Source organism: Plecotus auritus (assembly GCF_963455305.1).
Source record: "Plecotus auritus genome assembly, chromosome: 2".
Classification (NCBI taxonomy): domain Eukaryota; kingdom Metazoa; phylum Chordata; class Mammalia; order Chiroptera; family Vespertilionidae; genus Plecotus; species Plecotus auritus.
In genome coordinates this window covers 124,248,288-124,264,353 of record NC_137771.1, presented here as the reverse complement: position 1 = coordinate 124,264,353, position 16,066 = coordinate 124,248,288, and the positions used below count along the sequence as shown (strand labels likewise).

Genomic DNA, 16,066 nt, shown 5'->3' with positions numbered 1-16,066 from the left:
TGGCAAAAGATTTAAGGAAAGCATGCTGAAGATGTGTTCTATAGTCCATGTACCATACCTCACTGCTTACATGAAGTAGGTACTTAATAAATAGAATGGAATAATTTTCCAAGGCTTAACTTATTCTTCTTGATTATCTACCTGACAAATGAGTTGGATATCTTAAGATATTCCTATTTGTGTTTTGTATGTATATTTTTTATTGTTGATAGTATTACAGATGTCTCCCACTTACCCTCCTTTACCCCTGTCCTCCCAGCCCTTACCCCTCCCACCCCCAAGGTCATCACCACCCTATTGCCGGTGTCCATGGGCTATGCATATAAGTTCTTTGACTTAACTCTTCTCGTTTCCCCAACCCCACATCAAGGTATGTCAGTCCGTTTCATACCTTCATGCTTCGGGTCTTATTTTATTGATCAATTCATTTTGTTCATTAGATTTCACAAATAAGTGAAATAGTGTGATAATTCTTTCTTAGATTGGCTTATTTCACTTAGCATAATATTCTCCAGGTCCATCCATGCTGTCCCAAAGGAATCAATTCTTCACACTGGGACACAATATACGAAGTACAGTCTTAATACAAGGAACAAATTTTGTATCCTGTTACAGTGCCCAGCAGCCATCCTCAAGAATTCTGGCTTCAATCACAAAACTTGTTATATACACTTTCTAGTATTCCTTGGTATAGGCTGTTTTCTCAAGTTCAAATGCATTCTAGTGTCCACCTAAAACCTCTGCATCCATTTTCAGACTTTTCTAGTTAATGCTATCTAGGTGAATAAACTTTAGTTTTAGTATTCTATTGTAGCCACATCCATGCATGCATGCACGCATTCATTCTTTCAAAAAAGAATTTTATAAATAACATAATTTTAAAATCTTAATGATTCATTTACTCTTTGGAAACTGATTTTCCCCCATTAGCCTGACAGTATAAGGTAATCTCTATAGAAACTTTATATAAAATGCTGGTTGAATAAATCCAGAATCAGTGAATAATGTTGCGCCCAGAAATATTGCAGATACACCACAAGCAACAAGGCAAAGCCCCTTTCGCACTAACCTTACTTATTCTCCCCCACGCCCCCACAGTCCCAGCCAATCCCGGGCGGGCGACGGCGCTGTGGACTTGTCCCTCAGGGCAGAGGGGGCGTGGCCTCGCAGCCTGGCCCCGCCCCCGCACGGCGCTCTAGTCGTGCCCCCACCCCTTGCCCGGGCGGCGCAGTAAAGCGGCTAAAGTGGGCGGCGTGTCGCATCTCCTCCTTAGTCCTCCGCCAGGACCGGAGGGATGTTCCCTGCTCAGGAGGAGGCCGACAGGACGGTGTTTGTGGGGAATTTAGAGGCCCGAGTGCGGGAAGAAATCCTTTACGAGCTGTTCCTTCAGGTACCGTCGGTGGGGAAGGGGTGGCGGAGGGGGCGGGGCGCGCGAAGCCGGAAGCGCAGCGGCAGGGGCGGGGCGTACCTGGACCTTTCGGAGCCCGGCCCCCTTTCCGCCCTAATCTTTGCCTTGGCTGTAATTTGGTAATGCCCTGCACGCGTCTCCAGGTGAGCGGCTGGGTAGTGAAGTGACACTGGGTGCCCCCCCACCCCCACCCCACCCAAGGCAGTGACTGGGCTCAGTCCTGAGTTAGGGCTTCGCGGAGGCTGCCGGGGCCTGCGCTGTGCTCAGACGAAAACAGAACACCGCCCCGTCACTGCCTTCAGGTGATAAAATGAGCATTCTCATGCCTTACTCCCGCGAAATGAGATTTGTAAATGTTTCCCCATCCGCTACTTTATCCGCAGGCCCTTTAATGTGGAGGGTGTCTGATAAATGAGATTTGAGATGATTTGCTCAGCTAAATCATGACTGACCAAGTAATTCCCTGCTCAGTTCCTTTTATCTCATACCAAGAAGACCTAGAAATAGTCCAGACCTGTTGCCTCCAGGATTAAGCCTATTGTCTCCTGTAAACACCTATTCCTATTCTGTACACCTAGGTCTCACTTGCTAAAGAGATATACTCATTCAACCATTCATTTCATCGTTTAATGATCCAGACTTACATGGCAAACACTAAGTAAGGTACTAAGCATACAATTTAAGAGGTAGACTTTGGTCTTTTAAAAAGGGAAAACAATTAATTGCCATGATGTAGAATAATCTACAGAAGAGCGGGATACATAGTATAGCGAAGTTTTTTGTTTGTTTGTTTTTAAGTGTGAGTTCTGATGTCAGCACTGTGACCTTGGGCAAGTAACAATATCAGTGCCTCGATTTCCTGAAATGTTGCTTGGGCGCAGTAGTATCTCCAATATGATGTGTGAAGATTAAATAACTGAATCCAGGTAAAACAGAACTGAGCCTGACACTTACTGTGTGCTGCTACCATGACTGCTAATAGTACTGCTAATACTAACATCAAGAGAAATCAGGAAAGAGTGAGTTCCCCCTATCAGAATAAGGACAAGTTCCCATTGAGACAATAGCAAAACTTAAATTTCCATGAGTAAGTATGAGTAGCAGCCATGAAAAGGGTTCTTTATTTAGTTTTTGAAAGATCCTTTGTCTCTGAACTAAAGTTCCCCTCTGTTAATTATACTAGTAGATACAATTTGATAGAGACAATCCCTTCCAGGAATACAGTTTCCTGTCCTGGACATAAAATTTTTTAATATTTGAAAAAAAGTATAAGGCTTTTAAGCTTATCCTTCCAATAACTTGCCATCTTTTAAAACTTGCTTTTTAAAATCTGCTCTAATACTTGTCTTTTTCCTTTAGTTATCCCCCACCCCACCCCCTCAAATATCATTAAAACTTGTCACTCAAAAACATAAGGGAGAGGAAAGGGAGGGAGAGGGAGGGAGAGAGGAGGGGAGAGGGAGGGGAGAAAAGGGGAGAGGAAACTTATTCATTTTCTCCAGAAGGCTTTTTTATGTTGAGCCTCCAAAAACAAGGTGAGGGTGGGGGGAATAAGGCATGAAGGCCCCCATGCACATATGTTATTTCTACTCAGTAAGGACTGGATCTATAGTCTCATTTTTTTATGATGTCTACCCAAACAAGATATTCATCTTTTCTAACGATAAGGCAACCAAGCATATGTTTTTATTTTACCTACGTCCTTTTCTATTCTAGAACAGCCATTTTCCACCTCTGCCACAAGAATTTTAAAACATGCAGTGCCTGACTAGTTAGTCAGGGGCACTGACTTCTTTCCCCTTCGACTGTCAAATAAAAAAATGACAACAGCCAACACAACAACAACCATCTGGTGTGAATGAGTCAAAATTATAACAATTTTTTTATCAGATTGGTAAAAAAAATAGAACATTTTTTGGTGTGTGCACAATTTTAGTAATTAGTTTATGTGTGTCATGAGAAGAAAAAGATTGAAAATCACTGTTCTAGGAGAAGTTGCTAAAAGTGAGGTATCTTTTAGAAAGGCTTCAACCCAGCCAACCTAGCAAATCTTGACAACTACAACACTATTTATGTATTTTATTTTGATAAAAAGACTAAGCTCATGTGATTGTTGCTACAAGCACGTCTCTTGTTGAATTTTAACTTTAAACGTGCTTTGGCATATCTTTGAATTTATAAAATTCAAAGCATTTAAGATATTCTGTCCCTTTGTGATTTCATATATTTAATACCAGTGGAAGAAAAGTATTGATTAAAATTGGTTTTATTACTATGCATTTATGCTTTTACTAGTGTCTTTCAAATTTCTGATTATCCTTTGAAGTGAGAAAGTAAGGTTTAATATCTTTGTACTTTTAACTAAGGATTGGAGTATAGATTTCCAGGTGAAAGATAATGAATTAAGTTTCAAAAATGTTGAGTTGGAAGTACAATTACACAGAAATCTCCAGGAGACTGTCTCTTAGAGGTACAAAAGAAGAAAATGAGTAGGAAAAAATAGAATTTGTTGATGAAGTGCTCCTTGAAGCCAGAAGGGGGATGAGCTAGTTCATGAGAAAGCAGAGAATGAAAAGAAGACTGAATCCTAAAATACAGCATCATTTGAAAGATGATAATTAACATTTTTGTTCAGATTAAAAGCAGTTTCTTAATATAGTTATCCATCTCTACAGAGAAAAGCAATTAGTTTTAATTATGGTACAATTTAGAAGTTTGAGCCCTTCACTATCAAATCTTAGCTGTTTATGTCTTTGCCTCCTCTGATCATTACCGTGGTTCTTAGTTACTAGTATAATTAACAAAATTATTTGTTTTATAATATTTGACTTCACTTTTTTACTCCATATTTCTAATTACAGGTTCAATATCACATATTGAATATGTCCATATGAGATATTTTATTTTAATAATACACCACGGAATAATATTCTCCAGTTGGATTTAGAGCCTTTCTGATTTTTCACTAATTATAAATAATGGACCTATATATTAAAACATTTCTTGATGAAAAAACTTTTTTACAGAAAAAAATTAGGCTGTGATAAATTTTTACCAGTTTTATTTTTGTCATAACCAACATTGGGTTTGTCATTTCATTTTTGAGTTATACACTGTTACTATGAATAGAGATACATAGTAAATGCTCTCTAAATTGTTTTATTAAACCTAACTGAAGGGTAATATAGTATTCCTTTCAAAATTTGGACCTATTACCTAGAATTTCCCATTACCTAGAATTTCCTGTTCTTAACACCGTGAATGTTTCTTGATGAGCCAGAAAGTACCAAGAAAGTGTGATGAAGTATAATATTAATTGTTAGGAAAATCTATTATTAGCAGAACTACATAAAGCTGTTCCTGCTAACAGATATTTTTAAAATCTGAAGTTAAATGTACTTGAGTTATTTGTTAAAAAACACTTTAGATTTATGAGAAAATAATTTTTAAGTTTTTTATAGGCTGGGCCATTAACCAAAGTGACTATATGCAAAGACAGAGAAGGAAAGCCGAAGTCCTTTGGATTTGTCTGCTTTAAACACCCAGAATCAGTGTCTTATGCCATAGCTTTGCTGAATGGAATTCGTTTATATGGAAGACCAATTAATGTGCAGTATCGATTTGGTAGGTCTATCTGAGTTTTATTATTGTTGGTGATTTCAGAGGTTGTAAGCATTTTGTTTTCTATAGAGCGAAGACCAAAAAAGTGTTCCCATAGTCTCTATTAAATTTTCTCAGACACATGTTTAATTCATAACAGTATATAATTACTAGTAATTAGAATTGCCAATTACATTGTCAACCCTATTGTATCTCTTCTGTATTAAAAATTTTAATGTTCTATTTTAGTATCAGCCAGCAAATATCTATGATAGTTGCTATTGGCTATTATAAATTAAGCAAATTTAAATGAACTGGAGACACACAATTCTAGCTTTTATATAGCAAAAATATTTGCTCATCCTTTTGTCGTTGCTAATCCTAATATATAAAAACCCTGGGTCCATCACATCCTCAACGACCAGGAGGCTTGACCAACCAGAAGTCAGTCCCGCAGTCAATGCTGGGTTGCCATGGAGACCCAGCACTGACTGCTGGGGGGGCTGTGAATCAGGCCTGGATAGAGGCCTGAAGAGAGAAGCAGGGTCTGATCCATAGCCTCTGTCACAGCTGTTGATTAGCACTTGCCTATCTCTTTCTTTCCGGGCCTAGTCAGCAGCCGCACCTCCATTTCTCTCCAGGCATCCTCTGGGGTTGCTGATGAGCCCTGCCTTTCTGATCAGGCCCTATTGATAGGCCCAGAGACACTGACTGGCATAGAAACTGATCAATCAGAACCAAATCTGGGTCAACTTTGAGGAGCCATTGGCTGCCTAGGAGGCAGAGCTTTTGACGCTGACTGGCATAGAAACCGACCAATCAGAACCAAATTGGCCAGCAGAGGAGGGCAGTTGGGGGCGAGATCAAGCCTGTAGGGGAAGGCAGTTGGGGGTGACCAGGCCGGCAGGGGCGGGAAGTTGGGGGGAACCAGGCTTGCAGGGGAGGGCAGTTGGGGGCGACCAGGCCAGCAGGGGAGAGAAGTTGGGGGCCATTAGGCCCGTCAGGGAGGGCAGTTGGGGGCAACCAGGCCGGCAGGGGAGGGAAGTTGGGGGCGACCAGGCTTGCAGGGGAGGGCACTTGGGGGCAACAAGGCCGGCAGGGGAGAGAAGTTGGGGGCCATCAGGCCAGCCGGGGAGGGCAGTTGGGGGCAAGATCAGGCTGGCAGGGGAGGGCAATTGGGGGGGGGGAGATCAGGCCAGCAGGGGAGGGCAGTTGGTGGCAACCAGGCTGGCAGGGGAGGGCAGTTGGAGTCAATCGGGCCAGCAGGGGAGCAGTTAGGTGTTAATCAGGCCAGCAGGGGAGCGGTTAGGGGGTGATCAGGCTGGCAGGCAGAAGTGGTTAGGGGCAATCAGGCAGGTATGCAGGTGAGCAGTTAGGAGCCAGCAGTCCCAGATTGTGAGAGGGATGTCCCAGAGGGGTCCCAGATTGGAGAGGGTGCAGGCTGGACTGAGGGACACCCACCCCCCAGTGCACGAATTTCGTGCACCCCGCCTCTAGTATGTGCTATAAAATATCTACTATTTGGAAGATATGGTAGGCAACAGTCCATCATGCTATGTCTATTGCCCTGGATCTAAGCCCCTTTAAGAGCAACTGACCAAAACCATCTCCAGAATGACCCTTCATAGTGGTAGAAGAAAGCTTCCTGACACGAATGGCCTCAAGTGCCTTCTCCTATACACGTGCCAAGAACTGATCACTTTTATTAGATATCCTGAGGACACTGTACTAATACTCAAGGCCTTTTATGTTTGAAGGGACTGATTGAGGTAATGCTTGCAATGCTTATGTTGCTTCTCTCTCCTAAATGTTTCAGCCTTATTGATATACTAGAGGCCCGGTGCATGAAATTCGTTCACGGTTGCGGGGGAGTGTGTCCCTCAGCCCAGCCTGCACCCTCTCCAATCTGGGACATCCCTCTCACAATCCAGGACTGCTGTCTCCCAACCACTCGCCTTCCTGCCTGCCTAATTGCCCCTAACTGCTTCTGCCTGCCAGCCTGATCACCCCCTAACCACTCCCCTGCCAGCCTGATCGATGCCTAACTGCTCCCCTGCCAGCCCGATTGCCCCTAACTGCCTCCCCTGCCAGCCTGGTCACCCCTAACTGCCCTCCCTTGCCAGTCTGGCCGCCCCCAACTGCCCTCCCCTGCTGGAACAGTCACCCCTAATTTCCCTCCCTTGCCAGCCTGGTCGCCCCCAACTGCCCTCCCCTGCTGGCCTGGTCACTCCACACAGCCTGCTGTTCAGTCGTTTGGTCATCCCTCACTAACCCCCCTGCTGGCCTGGTCGCCCCACGCAGCCTGCTTGTTCAGTCATTTGGTCATCCCTCACTAACCCCCCTGCTGGCCTGGTCGCCCCACTCAGCCTGCTGTTCAGTCATTTGGCCATCCCTCACTAACCCCCCTACCGGCCTGGTCACCCCATGCAGCCTGCTAGTTCAGTCATTTGGTCATCCCTCACTAACCCCCCTGCTAGCCTGGTTGTAGGCAGCCATCTTGTGAGGGTGTGAGGGTCAATTTGCATATTACCTCTTTATTACATAGGATCCCTTGTTTGTATGTTTTTATTTCTCTTCCTATACAAAAAAAATAAGAATAAAAAAACAATGGAAAAGGAAAAGTGCTCTTTGCATTTCATTCTGTTAATTTCTTTGCAAAGAAAATTGGCTGCATCATGCTCTCAACACTGTCCTAGTCTACCAGCCTTTAGTTAATAAAAGCTGGTGTGTGAATGGTCCAGGACATTATGTTCTGACACTTCCCTACACAGCTGCTTAGCATCCTATGTAAGGTTGCATTGGCTTTGTCAGTGAAGTTTAAAGAACTCATGCCTTATACATGGGAGGCAAATAACACTGATGAGTTGCTATTTTCAGTTTACAGGTGTGTAGTACAAAACGGCATGTATCTTATATGGTCCCATGTCAATATAATTTTATTGTAGAGCCATTGCTTTGGACAAAGACTGATTATAATTTAGTCATTTATGATAATATAAACTATCTGAAAATATTACTTGAGAGACCAATAACATATTCATGTATCTTATATGAGTATAGAATTTTACTTAATACTGTGTCCTTTTTGCTTTGGAGGGTTTTTATGGTTTTATGTTAGAACTCAAAAAAATTATACAATGAAGTAATCACTATGTTATTCTATTTCTTTTCAAGGGAGTTCTCGCTCTTCTGAACCAGCTAATCAAAGTTTTGAGAGCTGTGTTAAGATCAATTCACACAGCTACAGGTAATTAAAATATTTTTTCATGAAGGTAAAGAAAATATGTTCTTGTGACAGGAAAAGTTTTAGATTATTGTAAACCTTACCATTTAGGCATACAATAAAATTAAGGAATTCATTTTTTCTGAAACCATGAAAAGTGACAAAATATTTTCATTTAACTTCAGTCATATTATTTTCAGCAGTATGTGGTAGAGAGTTATATCTGTATATTCTTTACAGTTTATTATGTTCTTTTCATAGCTGTTAAATCATCTAAGCATCCAAGGCCTCATTCTGATGGATCAGTTAGCCTTCGGTGGAACTATTCTCAACACTTACAATTGGGATATACACCTATTCATCTGACTGCCTCTACTTGCCTGTGTTAATTGCACTCTTCCCAAAGTATACTCTCTATCCCAAGGATTAGTAGTATTAACATTAAAATTGTACAATATGCTGGAGCAAGTAGACTAATGAAGACTAGCTATAGATCTAGCCAGTTTTTGTAACATGTCCATAGAAGAAAATAGTACACTTTTAAATGAAGCTTTACACACCACAGTTTTTAAATTAGCAATGTTTATTACTATATGAATGTATAAAAGAAATCAGCAAATACGTGTTCATGTTAATATCTGCAGTACATTTAGGAAAGAGCATATTTATAGAAACAGTGAATATACATTCAAAAATAAATTGAGAAAAATGTCTACCTTTTTCGACTTCAATATCTGTAAAATATTGAATTTAACCTTGGTAATTATTAATGACTTGCTCTGCTGTCTTCATATCTAAGTGTTCTTTTTCTTTATAAAATTAACATTGCTTACTATTTACTATCAAAAAGCCAAATGTAACTCTAAATATTGAGATTTCAATATGTAGCTATTAATATGACTTAAGGTACTGCTGTACCTAATTAACTGATTATTTGTGTATGTATGTTTACAGTTAATTACTCTTAACCACATTCTCTTAGAACAGTGGTCGCCAAACTGCGGCTCGTGAGCCACATGCGGCTCTTTGGCCCCTTGAGTGTGGCTCTTCCACAAAATACCATGTACTCTAAGTTAATAACAATGTACCTACCTATATAGTTTAAGTTTAAAAAATTTGGCTCTCAAAAGAAATTTCAATCGTTATACTGTTGATATTTGGCTCTGTTGACTAATGAGTTTGCCAACCACTGTCTTAGAGGAACTCTCTCTCTCTCTCTTTCTCTTTTAATTACTAAGAGCTGTGGTTTTTATTTTTAAGAAAAAAGGACATTTGAGGGTAGGAATTTTAACTTTTTATTATTTTTTTTTTGCCTTCCCAAAGAAATGAAGAAGCCATGGGCAGTTCTTTCTTTCCCATGCAGTTCTTTCCAACTAATAATGCAGCTTTACCTCAAGAATATTTTTTCTTTCAGAAGATGGTAAGTTTGACATGCCTTTGGTTCAATATATAATGTGATGCAAACTGTGAAGAATATGAAAACTATTTGGAACTTAACAGTGCTCAAATCTAACCATGGGGCAAAGTCAGCAGCTTCCCAGAACACTTTCCCCCAATGGCAGAGTGCTCTAATACAGTCATCTTAAGTCCAGAACATAGTACCTACATCAGCAAACAGCCAGCATGTCCGTCGAAGAGTGGATGGGAGTGATGATGCACTGTGGTCCGAGTAAAATTTGAGTAGAGTTGTCATTTAAATGACATTTTTGTTTTGTTTTGTTTTATTTGTTAATCCTCACCTGAGGATATTTTTACATTGATTTTTAGGGAAAGTAAAAGAGAGAGGGAAAGACAGAGAGAAACATCCATGTGAGAGAAACACAGAGGTTGGTTGCCTCCCGCATGAGCCCAACCAGGCTGGGGAGGACCCTGCAACCAAGGTACGTGCCCTTGATCAAAATCAAACTCAGTATCCTTTGCTCTGCATGCCAACTCTCTGTCCACTGAGCCAAACCGGCTAAGGCTTAAATGGCTGTTTTAAAAGATATTTTTTAGAATTGAATTATTTTATTTAGTGAATTGTTTTTACATAATGTAAACAGTAATCACAAATATATTGCTTTGGTACTTGGATTAATTTAAAAATAATTTGTTTTAACTGGAGACAAGATTCTCAATATGATAAACTACATTATTTCCAAAGACTCTCAAAAATATGGTTTTGGCTTAGAAATCTTAAGTATGATCTTTATTATTAAAGGGGAACTTAGGAAATTGTTGTTTTTCCAGCTCATCATTTTATACATAATAAAATTGAGGTCAAAGAATATGATCAACAAGCCCAAGATTGTACTTGTTAGTAACAGATGTGGGACTATAACACAGGTATTCTGATTGATAGGGTGGGGTTTTTACAAACATCCAGCATACATGTGAGCTTCAGATTTTAAAACAGCTGTTTTCACTTTTGTAAAAAGGAAAATTGATAATTTAACTTTTGGAAAAAACTTTTCTTAGCTACAGTGAGCTACTAGTAAACACCAGTTCTCCTCTGAAACTTAATATCTTTTTCCCAGCATTTTTAATCTTTGGTAGATCTGAGAAAAACATACACATACACTTGCTCCCATGTTATCTCTATTAATCTTTAATGTACTTTGAATAGTTAGAAATTTGAGTTAAAAATTACTTCAAAAAAAAGAAAGAAGTGTATATCATAACTATTGACAACCGTGCTATACAATATGGTGGCTAGTAGCCACATGTGAGACCAAAAAACTGTATCACCATGTTATTTATGCTGTAACCAGTATAAAATTTAAAATATTATTAATTCAGTTACTGGATAACTTTTAGTTGAAAGAACTTTGATATTTGTATCTACTTTCTTAAATGTACAAGTATTTTCTATGAAAATTTATCACTGGAATTGAGATATACTCTTAGTATAAAATGTATACCAGATTTTGAAGACTTAGTATGAAAAAAGAAAGTAGAATATCATAATTTCTTTTAATAAATCTTTATTGTTCAGATTATTACAATTGTTCCTCTTTTTCTCCCCATAGCTCCCCTCCACTCGGTTCCCACCCCACCCTCTGCCCTTACCACTCCCCACTGTCCTCATCCATAGGTGTGTGATTTTTGTCCAGTCTCTTCCCGCACCCCCCACACCTCTTTCCCCCCAAGAATTGTCAGTCCACTCCCTTTCTATGCCCCTGATTCTATTATATTCACCAGTTTATTCTGTTCATCAGATTTTTTTATTCACTTGATTTTTAGATTCACTTGTTGATAGATATGTATTTGTTGTCCATAATTTTTATCTTTACCTTTTTTCTTCTTCTTCCTCTTCTTAAAGAATACCTTTCAGCATTTCACATAATACTGGTTTGGTGGTGATAAACTCCTTTAGCTTTTTCTTGTATGTGAAGCTCTTTATCTGCCCTTCAATTCTGAATGATAGTTTTGCTGGGTAGAGTAATCTTGGTTGTAGATTCTTGCTATTCATCACTTTGAATATTTCTTGCCACTCCCATCTGACCTGCATAGTTTCTGTTGAGAAATCAGCTGACAGTAGTATGGGTGCTCCCTTGTAGGTAACTAACTGTTTTTCTCTTGCTGCTTTTAATATTCTCTCTTTGTCTTTTGCTCTTGGCATTTTAATTATGATGTGTCTTGGTTTGGTCCTCTTTGGATTCCTTTTATTTGGGGTTCCCTGTGCTTCCTGGACTTGTAAGTCTATTTCTTTCACCAGGTGGGGGAAGTTTTGGTCATTATTTCTTCAAATAGGTTTTCAATATCTTGCTCTCTCTCTTCTTCTGGCACCCCCATAATTCTGACGTTGGTACGCTTGAAGTTGTCCCAGAGGCTCCTTACACTATCTTCATATTTTTGGATTCTTTTTTCTCTTTGCTTTTCTGGTTGAGTGTTTTTTGCTTCTTTGTATTTCAAATCTTTGACTTGATTCTTGCGATCCTCTAGTCTGCTGTTAGATCTCTGTATAATATTTTTTATTTCAGTCAGTGTATGCTTAATTTCTAGTTGGTCCTTTTTCATATCCTCGAGGGTCTCGCTAAATTTATCGGCCTTTTCTAGAAAATTCTTGAAAAACCTTATAACCGTGGTTTTGAACTCTATATCCAGTCGTTTGCTTTCCTCCATTTTTTTCATTTGTGATCTGTTTCTTTGTCTCCACATTTTGGCTGCTTCCCTTAGTTGATAGAGTGGCTTTGTATGCTAGGTGTCCTATAGGGCCCAGTGGCTCAGCCTCCCCAGTTACCTGAGGTGGATATTCTTGGTGCACCCCTTTGTGGGCTGTGTGCACAGTCTTGTTGTAGTTAAGCCTTGATTGTTGTTGGATTCACTGGGTAGAATTGACCTACAGGCCAATTGGCTGTGAGGATCAGCTGTGTCTACGCTGGGAGAACTTCTGTTAGAATATCTCATAATTTTTTATTGGTTACATGTTGAAATGACAATATTTTGGATATTTTGAGATAAATAAAATGCATTATATATTTTACCTGTTTTTTTGTATTTTATTGTGCCTCCTTGAAGATTTAAAACTACATTTGTAGCTTGCATTTTATTTCTATAGGTCAGCACTAGGCTATGTTGTAGTAAGCTGTATACTACTTGAATCTTTGTTAACTAAGGAAACTACCCCATCCCTACTTTGCAAAATCATGGCCTTTCTTATACTAATACACAGTTTGATTTTCTGGTAGTTATTTGTATAATGCATGTTAATTGTAAACTTTTTTAACATTTTGGTCATGTTTTGATAAATGAATGTTTGTTTTTTTCCACAGCAGTGGCATGCATTTAATCCAGCACTGCAGCTTCCTTACTGTGAGATGACAGCACCACTTCCTAAGAACACAGCTGTGCCTCCTTCACTAAACCATGTTCCAAATCTAGAGGCTGGACCCAGCTCTTATGAATGGACTCACCAACAACCACATGACCCTGACCTTTACCAAATTAATAAACGAAAGAGACAAAAACAAACTAGCGATAGTGATAGTAGCACAGAAAACATTAGAGAAAGTGAATATAACAAAAAGTTCCAAAAGTGTAAGAAGAAGAAAAGATATTAATATTACCTTCAAATGAATTTATCTAAACTGGTCTTGATGCTTTTAAAAGGAAAGAGAAAAAAAGCCTGTATTCTACCAAGTGACAAATGTTATGGCTTTCTTATGTTCTTTGAAATATATAATAATATGGCATCTGATTTGCTATTGAAATTTTGTTTTCAATTATAAAGACTTAAAAATAATATACTACTTCTTGCTTTGGTAATGGTATTGTTGACACATTGTCAACAAGAAATATACTTTTGAGTGATATATTTTAATAGTGATAATGAAATTTCATAAACTGTCAATCAAAAGCCACTTATGGATAAGGCACCATGCTTTCCTAGAGTGTTGCTTATATGGAATGGTAGATTTTCTGAGTGAAACTAGTACAAATATTTAAGAGTTACATGTTGTTGTTCCTAACAAAAATGGAATAAGCAAGCTTTAGTTTCCTTTGCTAAATCATTTTTTTATTTGTCAATATGATATTTCTCAGCCTTTTGAACCTATAGGTTTACTGTATTTCATAAAATGAGGATATATGGTAGTGATACCTAAGGAAAATGATTATTATGGAGCTATTTTTAGCATCATTCCCTTTTTATACAGCTGTATATAAATATGAACATCTGCCTCATCTCACTATATTTCATGAAAATTAGTTGGCTATGTCTGAATTTATCATCAACTTCTTTTACCAACTGGATTTGAGAGGGTATATTTAACAGGTAAATCTTGATAACAATAAATAGACTATCCCATTAATGTAATTTAATATTTATTTTCAAATCAAGTTTCCTATTTCTGGCTTGTTTATTTAATATGTAAAATTAATGGTTTATTTGGACATTTTTGTTCACTTTTTTGCTCACCATAAACTTAAACAATGAAAATATTTATTTATTAAAGCTAATTGAAAGAATCATTGGGAGGTCCCCACCCAATTCAGTAGGAAAAGCCATGCTTGGATAGTTCTTTTTTATGTTGAATAGCACTTTATAAATCTTTATTATTTAAAATAATAAAGATGTTTTTAGCAAAGTGAGTAACTGAATTTAACTTAATAAAGTAGCATATTTGTAAGAAAATTATCTTTAAATACTGTTACAGGAGTGGAACTGTAAGGAATTCTTGCATCTTCTTTCATGCAGGAATTAACTCAATAGCAACTTCAGCAATCAGCCAATAAGAAACAACCAGAAAGCAAATTTACCTCTTTTTTATTTTTTTTATTGTGTCATTATCCCCCCATTGCCCCCCCACACCCCCACTCATGCCCTCACCCCCCTGGTGTCTGTGTCCATTGGTTAGGCTTATTTGCATGCATACAAGTCCTTTGGTTGATCTCTCCCCCTTACCCCACCCTCCCCTACCTTCCCTCTGGGTCTGATAGATGCTTCTCTGTCTCTGGATCTGTTTTTGTTCTTTGGTTTATGTTGTTCATTATATTCCACAAATGAGTGAGATCATGTGATATTTATCTTTCTCTGACTGGCTTATTTCACTTAGCATAATGCTCTCCAAATTCACCTCTTTACCTAGTGTCTTTCGTTAGAAAATATAAAACTTCTCAAAATGTTAATAGTATCTATAATCCTATGTAATTTTAAATTATCTATTTTCCCAATGCTATCTTTCAGTTAAAATTTATTTAAATTATTTGCTTTAGAGTGTTTTGTTTTTACAATTTTAAGTCTCCACTCTCAAAATCTATTTATTTTAAGTATGTATACATTCTACTTCAATTGTTAGATGAAACATGGAATTTGAGAACAGAATCAGTCTTTTATTCTCATACTAATTAATGTTTTCAAAATTAGTTTCTGTAATGTAAGTGGAAAAACAAACAAACAATAGATAAAGTAGTTAGAATTAAAGTTGGTCCAAAAGATGAATGCAAAGCACATCCTTGAAATATGTAAGTGTGCATATTCAGCCTCATGTTTTCTATTTCTATACATCCTAGTAAAGCCAATTATATCAGAATTAAGGGTCTGTTTCTCAATTTTTTTTCCCCATTGAGCAAAGTGAATTAAGAGCCTGAGCTTGATTTTGGTAAATATGAGCACTATTATATAAATCTCTATAGAAAGTATATTTCCAATTTAAAGCTAAAAAAAAAAATCTTTTTAACAAAAACTGATATCTGCCTTTCCACTTCAGGTCCAGGGAAGGTGAGTGAGCACAGCCTTTCTAGTTTTCACTATGCAGTAATTGCTGATGTTGTTAGTGATGATTTTATTCTGCCTGAGCAGAGTGTGTCCTACAAGTTCACATGATGCCCCAGCTGTGGGCTAAGTAAAGTTTTCTTATTCCCAGTCATGACCAACCTGTAGGAATCACTTCATGTGCCTGCAAAAACTGCCTTAGCAAATGAGGAGTGGTGATCTAATATTTGGTTCTCAGTTTATCTGGTTCCTGGTAAAATTTTCTTTTGCACTTCCAATATCATCTTATTATATCAACATGTTACATAAGGATTAAGAAATACATATACAACTGAAATTGTAAATAAAGAACATAACCAGTATAAAGGTGTAAACTAATATTTTTTTCTGAGTTGTAAACCCTGAGAAAGATTAAGCCCAATAAGCCTACATAATATCATCTACTGCAAGGAGCCTGCCTCTAAAAAGAAATTGGCTCAACTACTTGACCTTGTTTGGGGAGCTTAAATATGAAAGCATTCTTTAAATGAATAGTGTTGACCAGTCTAACACACTATTTGAATCCTAATAATTACTGTCTTTGCTTCTATATCTATATGATAAAAATGGTAATACTCTGTTTAGGAAAATTGCCTTCACC

The 16,066-nt window shown here is 38.1% G+C and overlaps 1 protein-coding gene across 1 annotated transcript; it reads left to right on the top strand.

Annotated features, from left to right (window-relative positions):
- The first annotated feature begins 1,224 nt into the window (after window positions 1–1,224).
- RBM11 (RNA binding motif protein 11) lies at window positions 1,225–15,354 on the top strand. The gene is made up of 5 exons (XM_080656072.1): window positions 1,225–1,390; window positions 4,870–5,032; window positions 8,183–8,255; window positions 9,555–9,651; window positions 12,986–15,354. Exons 1-5 carry the CDS (start codon window positions 1,295–1,297, stop codon window positions 13,271–13,273), a joined length of 717 nt encoding a protein of 238 aa, XP_080512198.1. The 5' UTR covers window positions 1,225–1,294; the 3' UTR covers window positions 13,274–15,354.
- Window positions 15,355–16,066: the final 712 nt, after the last annotated feature.

Coding starts and splice junctions, on each gene's coding strand:
- RBM11 (XM_080656072.1), top strand. CDS start 1,295: ATGTTCCCTGCTCAGGAGGAGGCCGACAGGACGGTGTTTGTGGGGAAT. Junction 1,391..4,869: donor TTTACGAGCTGTTCCTTCAG/GTACCGTCGGTG, acceptor AGTTTTTTATAG/GCTGGGCCATTAACCAAAGT. Junction 9,652..12,985: donor ATTTTTTCTTTCAGAAGATG/GTAAGTTTGACA, acceptor TTTTTTCCACAG/CAGTGGCATGCATTTAATCC.